The sequence below is a fragment of the Cucurbita moschata genome, unplaced genomic scaffold, assembly GCF_002738365.1.
Source record: "Cucurbita moschata cultivar Rifu unplaced genomic scaffold, Cmos_1.0 Cmo_Scf00010, whole genome shotgun sequence".
In the NCBI taxonomy this organism is placed as follows: Eukaryota; Viridiplantae; Streptophyta; class Magnoliopsida; order Cucurbitales; family Cucurbitaceae; genus Cucurbita; species Cucurbita moschata.
Window position 1 is genome coordinate 4,770,014 of NW_019268526.1, and position 22,030 is coordinate 4,792,043.

The 22,030-nt window shown below is 38.3% G+C and overlaps 5 protein-coding genes across 6 annotated transcripts; 1 reads left to right on the forward strand and 4 right to left on the reverse strand.

Annotated features, from left to right (window-relative positions):
- Positions 1-371: 371 nt before the first annotated feature.
- Positions 372-1,241, reverse strand: LOC111448656 (transcription factor bHLH162-like). The gene is made up of 4 exons (XM_023088340.1): positions 1,165-1,241; positions 864-1,088; positions 639-755; positions 372-560 (listed from the first exon to the last, which is right to left on the reverse strand). The coding sequence occupies exons 1-4, from the start codon at positions 1,216-1,218 to the stop codon at positions 372-374; spliced, it is 585 nt and encodes a 194-aa protein (XP_022944108.1). The 5' UTR covers positions 1,219-1,241.
- Positions 1,242-4,288: 3,047 nt separating this feature from the next.
- Positions 4,289-5,420, reverse strand: LOC111448754. The gene is made up of 3 exons (XM_023088479.1): positions 5,178-5,420; positions 4,885-5,113; positions 4,289-4,800 (listed from the first exon to the last, which is right to left on the reverse strand). The coding sequence occupies exons 1-3, from the start codon at positions 5,340-5,342 to the stop codon at positions 4,394-4,396; spliced, it is 801 nt and encodes a 266-aa protein (XP_022944247.1). The 5' UTR covers positions 5,343-5,420; the 3' UTR covers positions 4,289-4,393.
- A 1,837-nt stretch (positions 5,421-7,257) lies between these two features.
- Positions 7,258-11,270, reverse strand: LOC111448378 (probable serine/threonine-protein kinase At1g54610). The gene is made up of 9 exons (XM_023087940.1): positions 11,083-11,270; positions 10,081-10,561; positions 9,688-9,972; positions 9,284-9,601; positions 8,924-9,151; positions 8,754-8,848; positions 8,549-8,663; positions 7,887-8,333; positions 7,258-7,733 (listed from the first exon to the last, which is right to left on the reverse strand). Exons 2-9 carry the CDS (start codon positions 10,543-10,545, stop codon positions 7,527-7,529), a joined length of 2,160 nt encoding a protein of 719 aa, XP_022943708.1. The 5' UTR covers positions 10,546-10,561; positions 11,083-11,270; the 3' UTR covers positions 7,258-7,526.
- Positions 11,271-12,847: 1,577 nt separating this feature from the next.
- On the reverse strand, positions 12,848-16,472 carry LOC111448379 (probable serine/threonine-protein kinase At1g54610). Its single transcript, XM_023087941.1, has 7 exons — positions 15,439-16,472; positions 15,080-15,364; positions 14,685-15,002; positions 13,891-14,118; positions 13,700-13,800; positions 13,506-13,623; positions 12,848-13,419 (listed from the first exon to the last, which is right to left on the reverse strand). Exons 1-7 carry the CDS (start codon positions 15,862-15,864, stop codon positions 13,147-13,149), a joined length of 1,749 nt encoding a protein of 582 aa, XP_022943709.1. The 5' UTR covers positions 15,865-16,472; the 3' UTR covers positions 12,848-13,146.
- Positions 16,473-17,778: 1,306 nt separating this feature from the next.
- Positions 17,779-21,855, forward strand: LOC111448802 (mannan endo-1,4-beta-mannosidase 2-like). 2 transcript variants are annotated; one of them, XM_023088556.1, is made up of 6 exons: positions 17,780-18,585; positions 18,816-19,048; positions 19,973-20,170; positions 20,689-20,811; positions 20,897-21,108; positions 21,194-21,855. In XM_023088556.1, exons 2-6 carry the CDS (start codon positions 18,836-18,838, stop codon positions 21,585-21,587), a joined length of 1,140 nt encoding a protein of 379 aa, XP_022944324.1. In that variant the 5' UTR covers positions 17,780-18,585; positions 18,816-18,835; the 3' UTR covers positions 21,588-21,855. The 2 variants fall into 2 exon arrangements, with proteins under 2 accessions (XP_022944323.1, XP_022944324.1); XM_023088555.1 differs by having other exon boundaries at positions 17,779-19,048.
- The last annotated feature ends 175 nt before the right edge of the window (positions 21,856-22,030 follow it).

The window sequence follows — 22,030 nt, forward strand, 5'->3', positions numbered from 1 at the left end:
AATGTAGTAAGTGTTTTTTTTGTTTGTTCAACGGTCAAATGCCACTTTTTTCTGGGCCAGTGTTAGCTGAATAATGGCTCAGTAGTTTTGTTTCATCTCGGATTAATATGGGATCTTACAATTTACTGGAGCTTAACGACCTCACTTTTACACTGTCCAATAACCATCTCTAATGCCATTTGTAACAAAAAAAATAGTATCATTGTCAATCTCACAATTCGAAAATTCGAACACATTGATTATTAGGGAGAGGTTTAAGCGTGGATGGATAGGGAGAGACAGAAAAACATAAAACATTAATATTTTTCATTAAAATCATATGTTTTTCCAAATTTATATGATCTTGATCATCAATTAAAACACAGCCCACTTCAAATCCAGTGGCTATAAAACTGATTATCAGAACACGTCGAAGGACCGTTCCCCGGCCGCCGGATTCCGCCATGACTGCTCGAAGAACCAGCCGCCTTCATCTCTGCATCATTCTCCCATCCATAAACCAATCGTTTAATCCTCTCCGTTGGTTTCGTTGCTCCAAATTCATACACCACATCTTCAATCTACTCCCACAACCATCCAAACCATTCAACGTTAAACAACGTTAAACCAAAACAAAAACCTTAAACCAACACAAATACCTCAGCATAAAGCGAATACAAGACACTGTTCCCGACAACAGAATAACTGACATTAACGATCTCAGCTCGCTCCTCGTAAAATATATGAATTATCTCATAAAATATAAACCGATCCTCCTATCAAATCTCATATTGGTTAGAGCAGAAAATAAAGCATAAGTAGAAACAAGAAAGAAAACTCAAAGAGGACAATATTTACTCCCGGTAAAGTTTGGACTGATATACCTCCAACCCAGTACTCAAAACAACCTCGACAGCCGAACCCATCTCTTTGATTCTCAATTCAGGTCCATTTCTATTCCGGCTTCTCGTCGGAGCCATGTACGACGACGACGAAGATCGTCTCGTAAACCTCTCCTTCTTCTCCTCGTCCTTCTTCAGCTTCAACTCGAGTGATTTGATGTACTTAATAGCTTCTTCTATCTGATCCAACACCGACAATGGCAGCTCCTACAAGATTTGTGGAGACCCAATTAAGAACATATTAAAAAAATTGATGGAAAATAGAAAGAAAGAAAGAACGAACATTTGAGTGATGGGTTGGGAGGAGAGAGTTCAATTTGGAGTAAAGCGATTTCATCTTGTTTCTTCGATTCTTCTCCAGCACCTTTCTCTCGACCTTGTTATGGGTAGCATTTTGTTGGGTTCCTTCGTGAGTTCCCTCCATGGAATGGTATAATCATATTCAAATTGTAGAGCCAAATGAGTAGCATTTGTATAGATCTGGGGATTGTTAGGAAGAGAATAGATAGCCACTGCCATGCCATGTGGACCGCCGCAATGGTGGAAAATAATTGCGAAAGTACGAGAAATTTAATACACGCATTACTCACATTGGCCCTTCTTTTTGGAGAAATTATTGGAGTTTTCCCTAAAGTTCTTTCTTTTGTCAGGTTGTATGTGATCTCAAATCGGTTACGAGTAAAAGGAAGCATTTTTTTATATGGGTGTGGAAATCTCTCTCTAGTTGTAGATAAGTTTTAAAATCGTGAGACTGACAGCGATATGTAATAGGTCAAAGCGGACAATTTCTGTTAAGGTTGGAGAGGAGAACGAAGCATTTCTTATAAGGGTGTGGAAATATCTCCCTTGTAGATGTGTTTTGAAACCATGAGGCTGACGGCGATACGTAATGGGACAAAGTAGACAATTTATGTTAGCGGTGGTTAGAGAGATGAACAAAACGGTTCTTATAAGAGTGTGAAAACGTCTATCTAGTATACACGTTTTAAAATTATGAGATTGACAGTGTTACGTAATGGACCAAAGGGAACAATTTATGTTAGTGGTGGGGTGGAGAGTGGAATGAACCTTTCTTATAAGGGTGTGAAAATATTTCCATTGTAGATGTGCTTTGAAACCATGAGGCTGACGACATAAGGGAAATATTCTTTAGAAGGGTTAATGACCATACATAAGAGAATAAAACAGACAATTTCTGGTAGCGATGTAATTGGGTTGTTACACATTCTTTGTTCCAAACTTAGATTTTGTTGTTTGTTACAGACAACTAACTAACTTTCAAGAGATAAATATTGTCTACTTTGAACACAAACTTTCAGTGACTTTGCTTTTGATTTCTTAAAGGTGACCCGTAGCAATGAAGATAATATCTTTTATTTATTTACTAATACAAATAATAAATATTTAAACTTTATGATTCACCTACATTAAAAAAAATAATAATAAATAAATAAATAAATGTACGATAGATATTAAAATTTGTATTTAATGCCTTGTAATCATTGACTTATTCGATTAATATTTAACATTTTCCATCATGAAATTAGAAAATATTAATTGTAAATGATCAATTTTGGAGCTGTTTGTTAGGTTACAAGATGGGTAACATGTTTCCATGCAAACGTCCTCGCGTGCTTTTTAAATACAAAAAAACGAGCGCTATTGGTTAGAGACAAGACTTTTAGACAACAACATCATGATGAGTATCTTTTCATTAAAACTTGTCCCAATGTTTCTCTACTTTGTTCAAAATAAGCGTGTCAATTTTCTCTTCAAAGATTTTGTCATTTTGATTTTGGTTAGGGTAGAGATGTGATCTCTTAACGACCCATAAACTCTTCTTTGACCAAGTCGATACTAAGGTCATTCACTGAGTATTTTTTTCATATACTAAAGTTATGTGCTATTGTTATATTTCAGGTAAAGGCAAAACACTCATATATGGTTGACAGCGACATCACATCAAAGACAATAACACTTGCATGGGGTAGTTGCGTTTATTTTTCGTAGATCTTATATTAGTGTGTGTCATGGTTATTTTTTTTTATATTTTTCTTCGTTTTATTTTAATTTACTTCAAATATATTTTTTTTATATTGTTTTAAGATCTTTTCGTAAACATATAAGTTCATGATATCGTATTTATAAAGTCGTTTTAAACAAATGTTTTTCCGTTATGTCATGCATGTGATAGCAACCTTAGGCTAGTAGAAAATTAGGGTTTATTTTGGTACCACATTTTGATCGTTATATTTTCTAAAAACAACCATTTTGACGTTTTTGAGAGTAATCATTAAAATAAAATAGCTGACAAGTGATACAATTTTAAGAACTCTAAAATTAAACGTGCTTTGTTTTAAGTAATTTTATATTGAAAGACTTCTTAAAAAACATATGAGTGAGAATAAAACATGTTAAAAATACTCGTGTTAGTTTGAGTGAATATTAATATACGATCATGTTGTAGGAAGATATAATATATTATATCGGTAATATATATAATATAAAGTATTACTTGTATAAAAGAGTTATTAAGATGTATCTCTTGATCATTAATAATGTATATAACTAATATATTAACCTAAAGTATATTACTGAGTTGTAATTTCAAATTAAAAGTTTATTAATTTATTAAAAGCTTTTTAAATTACATCAAATAGATGAACGTACAATTTAAAAAATTAATAAGTCAAGTCAAACTTTATAAGATTAAAACTTTAGGTTAATTTCAATGAAGTAGACAGATCACTACCTTGATATTAAAACTTTAGGTTAATTTCAATGAAGTAGACAGATTACTACCTTGATTTTCTATTTATTTGTTCAAACATAACAAAAATTAAAAAAAAAATTAAAGAAGGGGCATTTTTTTCAAATTTGGAGACTAAATTTTCAAATTGTCACTTTATAATTTGTTTTTTTTTTTAATTCATAAATAAGACTTAAAAAAAAGGAAAAATAAATAAAAATATAAAAAATATCGTTTTTGGGAGTGGTTTAGAAATATCTCCGTCAATAGTCTTGACTCTCGTCCTTTACTCAACTCGATTTTCTACCTCTTTTAGAGGTCTAGAAAAATTCCGACCCGTTTGATAATGATTTTGAAAAATGAATTGCTTTCTTTTATTTTCGAAGTATTTGCTATCTTAAATATATATATATAAAAAATTCTTAATAAGTTCTTAATTTTGATTTACATTTATGTTTTTTTTTTTAATTAAGATACGTTATATTCCCTCTCTTAAAAGAAATAGATTTTTTTATAATATTTATTTATTTTCTTAAAATTTTAATAGATAGTTTTAAAATTCATAAGATATTTAGGTTAATTTATATACAATTAAAATAATTTAAAAGCGATTTATGCATTTTGTACTTAATTTCATTAAAATTAGTTTACGCTTTAACAAAATAACTTTTTTTCTCCAAAAATACCATAAAATTAAAACATTTTATGGCAAAAACATAGAAATTACAAAATTGCAATTTCTCTCGACTCTCATCTTCCACAGTCACACCACTTCGACCGCTATGGCCGGCGGCAGGCTCTGCAGCAGATCATAGGTAAGCATGGACGCCTTCGCCTTCGGCGGCCGGTCGGATAATCCAACCGGCAGCGGCGCCGGCGTCGACTTTTCGCACTTCCCTAACCATTTGGCCTGCATGTATCTGTACTTCCTCCATGGCCCTAAGTGCATCTTCTTTTCCTTCATGCACTTCTCCGCCGCATTGCACAGAATTTTGATCGATTCTCGAAGTTTCTCGGCTTTTCCGATGAATACTTCCGGCAATCGTCTGACCAATCGCTTGTACTCTTCGCTTGCTCTGGCTATTTCGAATTCCTCTCTGAAATTCATCTCGATTATGACTCTCTCATTCGGATTCCAATCGTCCGCCACTTCCAAATAACTGTGATCCCCTGCGCGTAAAAAAGCCCTAATTATCAAATCCCTAAAATTGAAGACGATGAGAACTAACGCTAGGGTTACAGTATTCTGTTTACCTGATGGAATTTCCGGCGAGCTTTTCCATTTGGACTTACAAACGGCGCAATTGAAGCCGGCGTTTCTCAGATAATTACATATTTCCCTCTGTACACACTCCCGACAGACCGAAACCTCCGCCGGTCTCCGGCAACCGCAATCAATGGACTTTAAATTCATTTCTCTGAGCGCAGTCTTCGTTGCTTTCCAGATTTTTAACTCAATCGAATTGGTCCTTTTCAAATTCGCCTACAAAAAAGAAAGAATCAGAACAAAATCACACCAATGAAATCACGTAACGAAATTCCTTTACCTGAAGAACTTCCTTCTGCGATTTCCAGAAGGCTCTGTTTTCTTTAACGATGGAAGAAGTTTCTCCGTTCTGATCTCCGTCGTTGCCGGAATCATATGAACTTTCCGACGGGTTCTCCGACTCTTCCGGGAATATATCGATGAAGCTAGCCGATATGTCAGACATTTTTTCGAAACTTCGTTCGGAGCCACCCGATCCCGACGACTAGCTTGATTTTTCTCCGTTGGATTTCATTGCTCTGGTTGTTCGTCGAACACGTCGCTGAAATTTTAAAATTTTATAGCCCAAATAATCGTAATCGACCCCTATCACGTGGGACCCATTCCACTGCCAACGAGGCAAACAGATTTTAAATTATATTTTGAATAAAAATCTAACAATTGTTAGTTTATTTTCTAACATATTTGAACTATTATCGAGGATGGATAGATTTTGAATTTCAGTTTATCGTTATGAATAACCATATTATGATAATTATATCAATTACATTTTTTTTAATTTAATAATATGAAATACATTTTTTTTTAATTTAAGAATAACCTCATAATCCATATTATTAAATACAAAAAAGTCCACCTATATTAAAAAAATGTCAGAATCTTCGTTTTATAATTATTAAAAGATATTTTAAATTCGTCACGTGAAAAAAATATTTCGTAAGGGAATTTTTAAATTATGAACGCGTATCATTAAATTAAAAGAAATTTTTAATTTAATAATACAAGGCGATTAATTTGAATAATTTTTTAATCGAGACTCCTCATTCTATCATGTTAAATACGAAAAAGTCCACATGTTTAAAACATTATGCACGTCAAGAATGAATATGTGTGTGAGATCCTATATCGGTTGGAGAGGAGAACGAAACATTCGTTTTAAGAGTGGAAAACTCTCCCTAAATGACAGCATTTTTAAATTGTGAGGCTGACAGTGATATATAACGGGCTAAATCGGACAATATCTATTAACGGTGGGCTTAGGTTATTACAAATGATATGTGAGCTAGACACTAAATAGTGTGCTAGCGAGAACCCAAGACCCTAAAGAGGATGGATTGTAAAATCTCACGTCGGTTAGAGAAGAGATTCTATACGAATGGGAGAGTGGAACTAAATATTTCTTATAATTGCCACGTGGCAGATGGAGATGGAGGATCCGACCGGTTAACTCGGCCCTCTACCTATAATATAAATAATAAAAATGGTTGGTAAATCGAATATTCCATATAAGATAGATGATGCCGCTGCCAATTTCTAGAATCTAGAGTTGAATGGACTAAAATACCCTTCCATATAAACTTTTCAGCTTATAGTAAAATAATGATATAAATGGTTGACAAAGAGAAGAGACAATTTCTCCTGAGGGGCCTACTCTCAAGTTTAATCTTGACCAGGCATTTTTTTTTTTCATTTAATTAAAAAACGTTCAAGACGAACATAGCTTAGTAAATGATGCAAATTCGTTCACTTGAGCTCGGAATTTCAAATCCTCATACCCCGCTTTCATGATTATCGACCAAAAAACCCTCGAAAAGTTCAAATCATATCACTTCCAAACATGTAGTGAACACGAACATAGCCCAACAGGAATTGATATGAACTCATTGGCTTGGGTTCGAAAGTTCAAATCATCATACCTCACCTTCGTCATTATCGATCAAAAAGCCCTTGAAAACTCTCTCGGCCACAATAATGTATTGTCTACTTATATCACTCTCGAGTATGAGATATCGAGATACCAAAAAACCCTTGAAAACTCTCTTGACCACAATAGTGTTATCTCTACTTATATCACTTTCGAATATGGGCTATCGAGATTTTTTCCCGTCTACATCCAAAATAGTGCCTAAAACTCTCAGATCCATACAATCTTTGTTTGTAACGTTACATTGGTACTTCACCACCCCCACCACCCCCAGTACCTGAAAGTATCCTCAAATCAGGTAAGAATAAATAAAAACACTTATAAGAAATGTTTCATTCTCTTCTCCAACCCGGAGCTTACCGATAAAATTTTGATTTAGATTAAGATTTAAAAACTAGATATTAGTTTTCCAAAAAAAAAAATACAAACAAAGAAATCTAACAAATCTATGGTTGCTATTTCTGTACAAATTATCAGCATCTAAGAACAAGAAGAATGAAGAACAAATGGCAAACACCACGGCAGTGTCGGGTGCACTCAAAAATCACAGCAGTGCTTCACAACCACCTTTTATACAACAACATATGAACCAAAAATCTACACAAACAAATCACTTTTGGATTACACAACTCGAGCCATATCAGATCTCAGGTCTCTCCAACGGTCTTTTCTGCTGCCCGGTGCGAGCGATCTCGGTAATCTATCTCATACTCCATGGCTCAACATGAGATGTTTTCCAGTTGTTGCTCTCGAACCCTTTGACTGAATGTTAGCAGCTTTACCGTGTCGTGCTTGTCGAGCATATTCTTGAATTTGACGGTCTTTCTCTTTTAGAATTTTATCCAAGTTGTTTGATGGACCAAGGAGTGGACCAGAGGTATAAAGCTTGTTCATGTCTGTCCCATAAGCAAACTGAACCACATAATGAACAAAAATCAGCATCTCAGGCAGCAGAACATCATTCATTCATTTGATTTGATTAGAACACAGCTCAAGATAGCATAGCACTAGGATTTTTATCTTGATTCATGTAAACTACTTAGTAAGAGGAAAGAAAAAACGAACCGGGGACTGTTCTTTAGCACAAGCTTTTTCATTCTCTATCCGGTATGAATCTGCACCTCGATTTGCATAAAATACTCGCTCCTGCTTTCTTGTTGACTCAGACTCCCTAACGAAGTCAGGCAATCTGCCTACTTCTGATCGTGATGGACCCGGTCTATCGTAGGGATGTTCAGATGTATTAGACCTCGTCGCTACTAAACGGGATAACACTGAGAGATTGGATCCATCAAGCAACATTGAATGATCATCAAGTTGCTTTCTTGATTTCATCCAATCTGGTCTGCTAATTAGCGGTCCTGAATGTGAAATCCTGCCTGTATCTGAACAAATTTCTGTGACAGATTGGTTTTGTCTGGGAGGAGCAATACAAAACCCGGAAACTGTTTCGTCCCCAAGCGGATTGAGCACTCCGATTCCGCCTTTGAAACTTGAATGACCTTGCCTTTTCTGTAACGAAATGCAAAGATAAATTAGTCCAGAAAAGCATATAGAGAGTGTGAGATCCCACATCCGTTTGGGAGGAGAACGAAATATTCTTTATAAGGGGGTGGAAACCTCTCCTTATCAGACGCGTTTTAAAACCTTGAAGGTAAATCGAAAGAGGACAATATCTGCTAGCGGTGAGCTTAGGATGTTAAAACCGAAAAAGTTCAACAGAATACCTGCATTAATATGTTTGCCTCATCCTTAGCATTCAGAGAAAGATTAATGTTAGCTTCCTTAGATCGCCTCCCTTCCGCATAATATTTTGGGTCCTTGCCCTCAACTCTTGGTTGCCTGCAATGGAAGATGAGTTTATTATGAAGTTATATACCCAAGAGAGCCAGCCCTTACTGAACATCTTCCCAGCCTCAAATACTTGCTTACCCCCTGCAGCTGTGGAATTTTGCATCGATCTCTTTGCTCGGAGGATATTTGGGCAAACTCGAAGGGTCGCAAGCAAGCGGTTTAGTCGTAAAAAACTGAAGATTTATGAATATATGAGAATCTATGCATCAGAGTAACTTTCAAATGATTCCAAGGAAAGGCAGCAATACCTCGCTCTTTAAGGCAGCGGCTGCAGTTCCTCGATGAGCAGGATCTATAGATAGCAACTTATCCACGAGAGCCACCGCAGAAGATGGGAAATCCTTGAGCATTTCCACGACACAACGTCGGTATGGCTGAGCCGTCTTGAATCCAGTTGAATGAGGTAACTGCAATTTCCTCCAATAATTCTCGGGTGGCGACCCACAAAGTTTAAATATCTTATGCAACTGTTCGACCTGCAGAAAATAACTTCAAAGATTTCATATACATACCAAAATCTTTGATCTTGTTCTTTTGATCACTAGCAGCCTTAGCTAAATCATGAATAACAAGACAAATCTCTTAATAGGAATATAAAGATGTTCGACCTCTGTTTTTCCAGGCAAGATGGGCTTCCCAGCATATAGCTCAGCTAGTATGCAACCAGTACTCCACAGGTCCACTGCAACACCATAATGAGAAGCTCCAAGAAGAAGTTCGGGTGGTCGGTACCATAGAGTCACTACGCGACTTGTTAAGGGAACATGATTATGAGGGTCAAAATGGCTTGCTAGTCCAAAATCTGCAATCTTCAAGATACCATTGGCATTGATTAGGAGATTCGAACCCTTTATATCGCGGTGGAGTACACCATGACTGTGGCAATAATCAAGCCCCCTTAGAAGTTGTTGCATATAGCATTTAACCTTCCATGGCCATAAGCATAAAGTGTTAGGTTCTTGAGGATTGGATAGATATCATTAATTAGTAATGAATTCTAAGCAAAATTTACCTGTGGTTCGCTGAACTTGACGCCGGGCCGAGATGCGAGCCCTGTAAGATCGTGCTCCATATACTCAAAAATGAGGTACAAGCTACATGATCGTGGAGACGTAATCAAGCCTTCCAATTTTATAACGTTTGGATGATCAAGTCTACGTAGGATAAGGATTTCCCGGGCCATAAACTTCACACTCTCCACATCAAGATTATCGAATCGAACTCGTTTTAGAGCGACTAGTTTACCGTGAATGATATCACGAGCCTTGTAAACACTACTGTATGTTCCTTGTCCTATCTGTGAAAATAAAACCACCACCAAACCAAACAAAACAACAGCAAACTCAGACTGACAATCACATCAACAAACTACTTTCCAACTCCCAGATTCACAACTTTTACATACCTTGTCTAGTTTCTCGAACGTTTCGGCTTTTCGTGGCAGCCATCCCTCGAGCGCTTCACCAGCCACAGAGGAAAGCCAGCTAGGCCAACCAGCTGCAACTTGCTCAGCTTCCATAGCCTTTGGAATGCTTCCTTTACCAGGATAATTAGCAGAAATGGCTGCTTCCAACCTCTCCCTCTTCTTTTTCTCAATTTGATCATCATGTACCCTGTTTGAGCCGTTGACCCTCTTATCTAAGTAAGCAACCTTCAAGTCACCACCTTCTGGTTTCAGCTTCGATCGAATACCATCAGCTCTCTGTGAGGCATTTAGTCGAACACCTTGGTCCCTCTTCACGGAATTGAATTGCACATCCTCCTCTTTCCTTGAAAAATTAACCCCTGAAGCCTTTAGTGAAGGCAATTTCTCAGAGGCTCTGCTCTGTTCATCTTCATGAACAGATGGCTTGGAACATTGGCAACCCATAATTGCAGCCCAGAAACTAACAACAAAATCGTAAGTTTCTTCAGAAATTACAATCTCCACTTGAAGCCAACGCTAGATATATTCCAGAACAATCCCATAAATAACGAATCAAAACACCACAAAACCTCGAAACTATTCTACCTATATACTCGATGCAGAGAAGAAGACCCTAAAACGAATGTCAAATCAAACATTCAAACACGCGAGTTTGAACACCAAACAGTTGTTGATCAGAAAAAACTGGAACGAATTTCCAAAGTCCCTTAGTCCAGAATCTGAACCGACCCAACAACGAAGATCACAGAATCAATCAAAAGAGAAAATGAAAAAACCGATCAAGAACAGCGACTTTCTTAACAAAATCCGAAAAACCCACAAACATTTCGAATCGCTTTCATCAATCAGAAGACTATTTCACAGTCAATCAGAGGAAACAAACTAGTGATCAATATCTTGAAAAAGAAAACAAAAAAAAAAGTACCCAAATAGATAATCGGAAGTAAATGGAATGAAAAAGAGATAGAGACGCTTAGTTACCAAGAAAGAACATTGAGCTCGCCTTTTGAATTCCGAACGCGTATTCAAACATGTATTTTCAAAGATTATCATATTAAGACGGCCTGTGCCGGCTGTTCGACTATAAAATTCCCACTCTCTCTCTATCTCTCTATCTCTCAACCCATGTCGACGACTAGGATCATCGAGAAGGGACTAAGGATTTGATTCGCGTTTTAATGCTAAATTAGGAAATTTAAACGGGCTAATTACGTGGGGTTTAGTTCTTCAAATCAAAAGGATATACAAAGTCAACGAAAGTGAAATGGCACAAACCAAACCATCCACAAACAGTAAGCTTTGTTTGATTCAACTGTTTTGTTTTCAATTGTTCTTCCACTAAATCATGAGTTGTTTCAATAGCCATAGAAATGGATATCAATTTGTTACAAGTACGATGACTTTTCCTTTGAATTTCTTAAACAAATTATATCTTCAAAGAAATCACAAAGTTTTGTCTTTAATTTTGTTGACAAAATTAGTGGGGTTTGCTGTGAGTGTTTGCTTTACCATTTAACTCCGGAAAATAATCACATATTTATTATTATTAGGATCGACTAATTCGTACTTAATTTTTATTTTTTTTATAAAGTTTTGTGACGGATTATTGATATTAGGATGGATGAAATTGACGGTCGAACTAAATAAATAAATAAATGGATAAAATTTAAATTTTTTTTAAGAGAAAATCAAATTAAGTCATGATTAAACAACTCCGTAATTATTGATTTATATTTTAAAATTTAAATAAAAAATTGAAATGTTTTGACTAATAGTTGCATCCATCCTTTTTCATTTTAATTAATGCATTAATAATTAATTTATTTTTAGTTCACCAAAAATATTAGGTTTGAATTTTGAAGCCCTAAAAGCAATACCTAAAGTCTGTAATTTTCAACTAAATTGTTTACTTATAGTAATTTTTGTCAAAAATGTTTTAATTTTTAGAGAATATTGTAAATTTTTTTCCTTAAAAAAACATATTTATTAGGTAGGAAAAAATAAGGAATGAAAACCTTTTCCCAATAAAATAATTTATAATGGTTTTCCATGATTCTCGTTGTCTACGCACTGTCCATTTCAGGACAAACTCCCCCAATTCCGGCAATTATTATTAATTGTAATCTAAAAGTTTTAACTTTTGGCATCAAGCAGGGATAGCTCAGTTGGGAGAGCGTTAGACTGAAGATCTAAAGGTCGCGTGTCCGATTCACACTCACCGTATTAAATAAATTACAGATTTTAATTTTTTTTTTTTGAAACTACAAAGAAATTTTGAGCGGGATAATGCAATTGGGAGAGAATCAGATCTAAAGGTCGTGTATTCGATCCACACTCATTTCATATTTACAAACAGTTTTAGTAGACTTGCTCAATTGAGAGGGACCAAAGATTTGAAGGTCACATGTAACGACCCAGATCAACCGGGCTTTCCCTTTTGAGCTTGCTCTCAAGGCTTTAAAACGCGTCTAGTAAAGGAAGGTTTCCACATCCTTATAAATGGTGTGATTTGTTCTCCTCCCCAACCAATGTGGGACATCACAATCTACCCCCTTTGGGGCCCAGCGTCCTCGTGGACCACCCCCAAATCCACCCCCTTTGGGGCCAGCGTCCTTACTGCCACACCGTCTCGTGTCTATCCCCCTTTGGGGAACAGCGAAAGGCTGACACATCGTCCGGTGTCTGACTCTGATACCATTTGTAAGGGTGTCTGGCTCGCTCGAATAAAAGATCTAAAGATCTGAGGAAATTTTGGAGATGGATTTGGAATCAACCCATTAGCGACAGATTTATTTTCTCTTAATTACATACAAATCCCAACTTATATACATTAGCTCAAAGAACAGAACCGGTGGTGGCTTGGCTTCTATGTTTCTTTTTTCTTCCCTTTTCTTGTAGGAAGCCAGCACATAAAAACTGTGCCTAAACTTCTATTCCTATCTACAATGATTGCCTAATGAACCAACTAATTCCCTTTCGACTCTAGACGATGCCATAATCAATCCAAAGAGCTTCGAAGCCCGACCGTGTCGTGCCCGGAGAAGTTCAGCCAACTATCAGAGTTTTGTCTTGGCTCATTGATTCTGGCCTTGAAACTCCATTTCTTTCTCGGACGTGTTTATAAGAAACAAACTCAATTGGCCCAGATGATGTTAAACACTCCCTCGGAATCATTGAAACGTGTTTCGGTACTGTTTTCGAGTTTGTAAATCCTGGTCTCTGAGTTATTATAGGTCCTGAACTTGAGGTTCTCTTCGATACCAATCCGTAAGAACACTTTTCGCTCCGGTACTTCGAGCTCAAAAAACTTTGTTTTCTCTATAATCCGAAAACCAAGATGGTTAGAGAATCAAGAGACAAGATAACATCTTCTGCTAGATTATAGAACTTCATGTAGAGTTTACCAGAAGTGAAATAACCAACTCAGAGTTAGCCTTTGCAGTAGGAACTACCCGAGATTGCTTCAGTCCTTTTAGTTCGGCGTCGACTGCTCGGCTTCTCCCGCCACCTACTCCTCGTTGCCTGTGTAAAACGTAGAACTAAGAGTCTGCAAAGAGTGAAGCCAACTTTGGTCTTTAAGCAACTCAATGATGTTTACCTTCTCGCTTCCTCTTCCCGCAGCTTTGAATTGATTTCTTTGCTAGGAGGGTACTTCGGCAAACTTGAAGGATTGCATGGCAAGGGCCTTGTGCTAAAGAACTGTTCAAAGAAAACCCTTGTTAGAGAACCAGTTCCAACTGAATTGAATCTCGTTGGTTAATCGGTTTTTGAAGAAGAGTTGTGACGTACCTCGCTGTCGAGTGCGGAAGCTGCAGTTCCTCGCTCTGCAGGATCTATAGACAGCAAATTGTCCATGAGCTCAATAGCAGCATGAGGAATGTCGTCATATCTTTCTCGAAGACATCGTTCGTACGTCTGCGGAGGCTTCATGCTTGTTGAATGCTTCAAATGCAAGTTTCTCCAATATTCCTTGGAGGGGGAACCACATAGCTTGAATATTTTGTGTAGTTGTTCAACCTGAAACGTGGATGCATCAACCTTGGTTGTTTTGACAAATAAAAACATTGAAGGACACATTTGATCGATCTAAACGCGTGAGATCTCATATCAGTTGGAAAGGAGAACGAAGTATTTTTTATAAGGGTGTGGAAACCTTTATAATGGTGGACTTGGTCTGTTACAAATGGTATCACAGCCAGACATCGGACAATGGGCCAGCAAGGAGGCTAAACCCTGAAGGGGGGTGGACACTAGGCGGTGTGCCAGCAAGGACGCTGGCCCTAAAGGGGGTGGGATTGGGGGGTCCCACATCGACTGGAGAAGGGAATAAGTGTCATCGAGGAAGCTGGACCCTGAAGGAGGGTGGATCGTGAGATCCCACATCAGTTGGGGAGGAAAACGAGATATTCTTTATAAGGGTGTGGAAACCTCTCCCGAGCAGACGTGTTTTAAGAATTTTGAGGGGAAGCCTGGAAGGGAAAACCCAAAGGACAATATCTAGTAGCAGTGGGCTTGGACTGTTACAAAACGGTTCATATTTGAAGGGAGGAAGACGACCTCAGCAAGTTAAAGCTATATTGTACCTCTGTTTTTCCTGGCAAGATAGGCTTGCCGGCATATAACTCTCCTAGAATGCAACCAGCACTCCATAAGTCAACTTCAGCTCCATATTGAGATGCTCCAAGTAAAAGTTCCGGTGGTCGATACCAGAGCGTTATTACACGACTCGTCATGGGAACCGTCGACTGTGAATCATAGAAAACAGCCAACCCAAAATCTGCTATCTTCAAAACACCATTGTTGTCAATAAGAAGATTTGAGCCCTTTATGTCTCTATGCAGAACCCCATTACTGTGACAGTGAGCAAGTCCGCTCAAAAGTTGCTTCATGTAACACTTCATCTGAAATAGATATGGATAAAACTGGTTACATAACATATAGGTATGGATTACTAATGTTCATGAGCTATATATGCTACCTGTGGTTCGGTGAACGACGTGCCAGGCCGAGATGCAAGTCCTGTAAGATCATGTTCCATATATTCAAAAACAAGGTACATGTGACATGATGTTTGTGATGTGATCAAACCTTCCAACTTAACTATATTTGGATGATCAAGCCTTCGCAAAACAAGGATTTCCCTAGCCATGAACGCGATACTCTCGGCGTCTTGATTGTCAAACCTGATCCGTTTCAAGGCCACAACTTTATCCTGAATGATATCACGAGCTTTATACACACTGCTATAAGTTCCCTGGCCAATCTGCAAGAATGAGATAGGTTAATCAGCTGCAAATTAGTGAGCATAAAGCTACAAGGCTCAAAGAGAGAGCATGCCTTTTCTAACTTGATGAAGTTATTGGCATGTTTGGGCAGCCACCCTTTGATGGCCTCACCAGCCATCTTAGCCAGCCAACTCGGCCAACCAGCAGCAACCTGCTCGGCTTCGGTAACATTCGGAATCTTTCCCATACATGGATGAGTGACAATGGTGATATCAGGGACGTCTGCCTTCTTCTTCCTCTCATTGGGAAGCTCACCGTGCGAGCGCAGAGGACCGTTCGCCTTCGTATCGAACAACATAACCGAAACATCGCTACAATCTAGTCTATCTTTTTCCCAAATCTTCTCTGATTTGGGAAAGCCAGCTCTTGATATTTTCAATTCAGAGAGGTGTTTTCTGGAGGAATATGCTCTATTGGAGCTATCATGTTCATGTTCACTACACTCATCCGGTAAAACCTTAGAACAGATGCAACCCATTATGCAAAAACTAAACACAAATCAATGAAGATTATGTTCTTACATAAACCCCAATCCCAAACTCAAAAAACAAAACAAAATTCAAGACAATGTCAAGTGTTCTTATTCAAGAACGAAGCTAGAACAAACGCATCAACCAGTCCCCACCCGTACCATTCAAACCCACAAAAGTAAGCGGATTAGGATAAAACTTTTTCAAGAGGAAGCAAAAAAATCAAAGGGATAAACTCAGATGATAGAATGAATCTGACCCACCAGACACAACATCATAAACAGTGGAATAAATGGATCATGGACTCATTCAAACCAGCAGAAGGTAATAAAACCTTGAAGATGAGTCGTGAAAAGCGTCTGGAAGAAGAAAATAGAACAAAACCTAGAAGAGCGTCTAGAAAGGGTAAAGCAGAATTCCAAAACGTCAAACAATCGAAATAGAAAAGCTTATGAAATGGGGCAAGAAAAATTAAAAGAGACATTAATGTGAAGAAAATTACAGGCGATTTGAGAGGCGGAGTGTTCTGTCTGGTTGAATTGAGCTGAGGGAGAAGGTGTTAGGAAACAATTGGAGTATTGGGTATCGGATTTTCAAAGAGGTCGTTTTAGTGGCTTTCGGCTAACCCCACACTCATAATTCTGTTCTTAATCACAATTTTCAGTGACTTTCAGCTAATTAAAAGTACCATTTCTTCTCCAAAGCCGCCATTAATCACCGTCTTTTTCCTTATTAAACAGTAAACACTTCCCTTATAAATACGTTTCCCAAACCCGAAAGCTCCATGCGCAAACTCGAAATTTCAACTTTTGAAGTTATGGCTCATGTTGGGCTCTCTTCGAGTTTGTCTCATCGTTACCTCCAACTTTGCTCATGCCTTAGTTTGACTTTCATAGACATTCTTTTTAGTGTATTGGATGATGCACGGTCTTCTCGATTGTATTGTGATACTTGATGGTCTTCTGTTAATGCTTGTAGTTTTATACCGATCTATTTGGTTAACTAAACGCCTATTTCACTTGGCACCAACGTGAGAACAACTCAACCGTAATTAAGACATATACTTTAGACTAGAGACCCAATGTAATAGCCTAAGCCTCGACTAGTAGATATTGTCCGTTTTGGCCCGTTACGTATCGACATTAGTTTCACGGTTTTAAAACACGTCTACTAGGGAGAAGTTTCTAGACCCTCATAAGAAATGATTCGTTCCCCTCTCCAACCAATATGGGATCTCACAATCCACCCCTCTTGAAGCCAGCGTCCTTGCTAGCACATCACCCAGTTTCTGGCTGATACCATCTGTAACCGTTCAAGTCCACCACTAGCAGATATTATCTGCTTTAGCTTGTTACATATTGTCGTTAGTTCGCGGTTTTAAAACGTGTCTACTAGGGAGAGGTTTTCACACCCTTAACGTGGGATCTCACACACGAATCACTCATTCTCACATGTTTACCAAAGAAAACACTTATTTCACTCAATAAAACGTATTTACTTGAGAGTTTCGCGTCTTGACGTATAGGTCATGACGCAAGCGTAGAATTATAATTCCATTCATATAGAAGACTTGGATGCTCGAACCAGCTTTCTCCACCTCCCACCTAACCTTAATCTAGTCTATAAAAAAAAATAGTGAGACCTAATATAGAGCCTTTAATGTCTTAATTCATTAATCTTGTGCCAGACCTAGACTAGGTCCACCAATAATTATAAAAGATAATTAATAAGCTCAAATCCACCCCAACACGCCAAAACGTCTCAGATTTCAGTAGTCCCAAAAGGGGGAAGAACTTTACTCCATTTCTTAATCAAAATCATCTGATTACTCAGATATTACTTTTGCATTAATCACCAAATGCCAGCTTTCACTAATCTACTTTCTGAACCAACAATGGCGGCATTAATCATGGTGATTTGTAATCAATATGAAAATCAGTGCCCTTTTTCGCTTCTTAAGAGGGCTGCGCTTTCATTAGTTTCACCATAGTTAACAATGCTTAAGAATTTAATAAATAAAGGGTGTTGTTTCTTAAGAGGAAATAGCTTAAATCTTTCCATATTTATTTACTTCTTACGATGCTCGCATATCTGTGTGGACTGTACTATTTGTTATAACCATTTGTATTGTTTTGATTACTTATTGTTCTGACGCATAAGGACTAAGATTCTTAGATGAAATAGCTTAAAAAATGGAAATCATGGTGGGAGACAAGGAGAAACTCGAGCATGTGAGTGATTCAGAAGCAGGTTTTTGAGATCCACTGCAGTGGTAAGGTGATCTTTGTCTGTATATTGAAAGAGGGGAAGATTTGGAAGCAACCCATTTACGTGGGTTGAAGAACAAGACTATTGCGTTCTTGGGTCGTGATTGAAAAGGCTGAAAACCATCAAAAGATACCAACATTCTACCATACTCCTTCAACCTCTTTTTACTTCTTTTGCTTAATCACTCATTAATTCTTCTTCACTGCTTGTTTGGGCTGCAAATTTTGGTGGGGTTTTCTTCAATCATAACCTCTCTGTTCCTTCTCTCTTATAAATCCCCAAAACCCAAGATTGCAATCAGCTTGAAGTGGGAGTGTTACTATTCATAACACGTTCCAACTCCACGAAGAATCGTTGGCATACATTTGTGGTAGAAATAGGGATCTGGGTTTACAATAAGATCGGCTAATTTAGCCGACATTCTTGTTCCTTGTGGTTTAGTGTTCTTAAATCGCATCTGGGTATGAGCGATTCTTTGATTTTGTTTGATATATTGCCATAAACAGTTGAGTTTTGTTTTGTATTTTGGGGTTTCCATCGCCGCCAATATTGTGTTCGTAGGAGGAAATAATGGCGGGGAATGGGCTCTTTTACCCGATTCTCGGACTCGCATGTTGTTTGGCTTTCATTTACATATCGTTTGGGGACTGGAAGCTTGTGGATACTAAAGCCCCCAAAATGGGTTTTGTAGAGAGGAATGGAACGCAGTTCATGGTGAATGGGAGAGCGTTTTATATCAATGGATGGAATTCTTACTGGTTTATGGACCATGCCGTTGAGGGATACAGAAAGCCCAGAGTCAGAGCGATGCTGCGGGCGGCGAGGAAGATGGGGCTTACAGTTTGCCGAACTTGGGCCTTCAGCGACGGTGGCTACAATGCCCTCCAGGTTTTTCCCGGCAGGTTTAACGAGCAAGTCTTTAAGGTAAGTGAAACGTTTGTTGCTGTGATGAGCTATATTTTTCTGAGAGATTCCTGTTGTTTCTGTGATTGGGTTCTTTACTTGTTGAGCCCTTGTTTGATTCCTACTCTCATGTGCCTTGGTTCTGTCTATGTGATTGGCTTCTTTCTCTGAAATTCTATGTCAATGTCTGTTTTAGAGAGCGATGAAGTGTGTCTGCAGGGGTTGGAAGGCTCCATTGGCCAAAAAATGGAAGCTGGGTGCTTCCACCGACAGAAGTGTCGTGTGAATATGATTTGAATTCTCACGTTCTATAAGCCGATTGAAAAACATTATCACTTATATTTCTATGAAAGCTCAAGGTGGTTGTGTTTGTTTACTTCATCATATAGTTCTAAGTTTATAAATTGAGGACTGGAGTTCAAGGACGGATCTCACGTCGGTTGGAGAGGGGAACGAAACATTTCTTATAAGGGTGTGGAAACCTCTCCCTAACACTTTTTAAAACCTCGAGGGAAAAAGCCCAGAAGGGAAAGACCAAAGAGGACAATATCTACTAGCGGTGTGCTTGGGCTGTTATAAATGGTATAGTCAGACACTAGGTGGTGTGTCAACGAGGACGTTGGACCCTTAAGAAGGGTGGATGATGAGATCCCACATCGGTTGGAGAGGGGAACGAAGCATCCCTTCTTACAAGGGTGTGAAAATCTCCTCCTAACAGATACGTTTTTAAACCTTAGGGAAAGCTCAAAGAAGACAATATTTGGTAGCAGTAATTACAATGTCTTTCGCTCTCTTGTTTCTAAAATGACACATTATTCAAACTACGAACAATAAAATATATGCATATATGTTTTCTATGGTGATTTGTTTGGTTTGACGATAATTTCAATTTGCTCAAGTTGTCGGTTATCAGCTGAAGTTTTAACTGGTTTTTCCTGGTGGCAGGCTTTGGATCATGTCATTGCAGAATCAAGACAACATGGGATAAGGCTTCTCCTTAGCTTAGTCAACAACTTGCAAGCATACGGTGGGAAGACTCAGTATGTGAAGTGGGCATGGCAAGATGGTGTTGGTTTAAGCTCTTCCAATGATTCCTTCTTCTATGATCCCTCGATACGCATTTATTTTAAGAATTATATTAAGGTACGTTCCATATTTATCACTTAGTTTGTCCTGTATGGTTCGTAATGTTGATGATTTGGGTATTCATCCTGAATTTATGCGGTGGATTTTGAGTGTGAGATCCCACATCGGCTGGAGAAGTGAACGAAACATTCCTTGTAAGGGTGTGAAAACCTCTCCCAAACAGACGCATTTTAAAACTTTGAGGGAAAGCTCAGAAGGGAAAAACCTAAAGAGGATAATATCCGCTAATGATGGGCTTGAGCTGTTATAAATGTTATCATAGCCAGACACTGAGCGGTGTGCTAGCGAGGATGCTGTGCCCCCAAAGGGGGTGGATTGTGAGATCCCACATCGACTAGAGAGGGGAACAGAGCATTTCTTATAAGGGTGTAAAAACCTCTATCTAATAGACGTGTTTTAAACCTTGAGGGGAAGCCCAAAAAAAGAAAGTCTCACGAGAAGAATTTCTGCTAGCACTACGTTATGGTGTCTTTGCTGTTCTTACATTGCTACCTTATGGTGTTTACTCGTTCTAGACTGTCCTAACAAGAAGGAACTCCATCACTGGAATTGAATATAGAAACGATCCGACCATCTTCGGATGGGAATTGATTAACGAGCCACGTTGTATGACCGATGCCTCAGGCGATACTCTTCAAGTAAGTTGATACTCCTCAATATAGTTGTAAGATTCTGATTCTTCTGGCTTCTGAATGTTAAACCAAATGAAAACTGAACTTGTAGGAGTGGATTGAAGAAATGTCAGCTTACATTAAATCGATTGACAAGAAGCATCTATTAACTGTTGGGTTAGAAGGATTTTATGGTCCAAATAGCCCCAAGAAATCTACTGTGAACCCGGAAGAGTGGGCATCCAGACTTGGCTCTGATTTCATCCGCAATTCTGAGATCCCACACATAGATTTTGCCTCTGTTCATATCTACCCCGACCATTGGTAAGCATTGAATGATAGTACTCCTCATGTCTATGCTCTTAAACCCGTTACTTATACGACGAAATTAACATTCCGTGTTGATTAGGTTCCATGATCAAGATTTTGAAGAAGAACTGAAATTTGTATCCAAGTGGATGCTCTCTCATATTGAAGATGGTGACAAAGAGTTGAAGAAACCAGTCATGTTTACTGAATTTGGACTGTCAGACCTGAACAAAGGCTTCACCCCAGCTCAGCGGGATAGATTTTACAAAACTGTTTACGACGTCATTTACAAATCTGCCAAGAGGAAGCGATCGGGAGCTGGCTCTTTAGCCTGGCAGTTCCTTGTCGAAGGAATGGAAGAGAGTAACGACGATTTCGGGATAGTCCCGTGGGAAAGATCGTCGATATATCGGCTTATTATAGAGCAATCATGCAGGTTGGCAAGGATTGGTGGAGACATCCAACAGTTAAAAGCATTGAAAAATGTGTGCTGAGAGATGGTGATCTGAGTATTATCTTATTTGAGAGAATTCAATTCGTTCCCTTCCTGCTATATTTTGGCTCTCTGCCATTTGTTTCTTCTGTTGATACATATTTGAAATAGATTAGTTAGTTTAACCTATAGGAGTGAGTTTCAACCAGACTATACATGAACTGGTGGAAGCTGTAGTGTTTTTGAGCGAATATACAAGCCAATACATGAACAACAAGCTGTAATGTTTTTGAGTAAATATACGAGTCATAATCTATTTTACCTTTGAAGTTCTCTCCATGGCTGCAGTGCCTACTTTGTGCAATTTTTTTTTACCGAAGTTATTAGCACATCAAGTGAGTGTCTTGCTTCTTGGCAACCCTATTTAGCTTTGGAGACTCGGGAGCTTGAAGTCGTGCCCCCCCTCGACTTCATCTGTGAGATCCCACATCGGTTTGAGAGGGG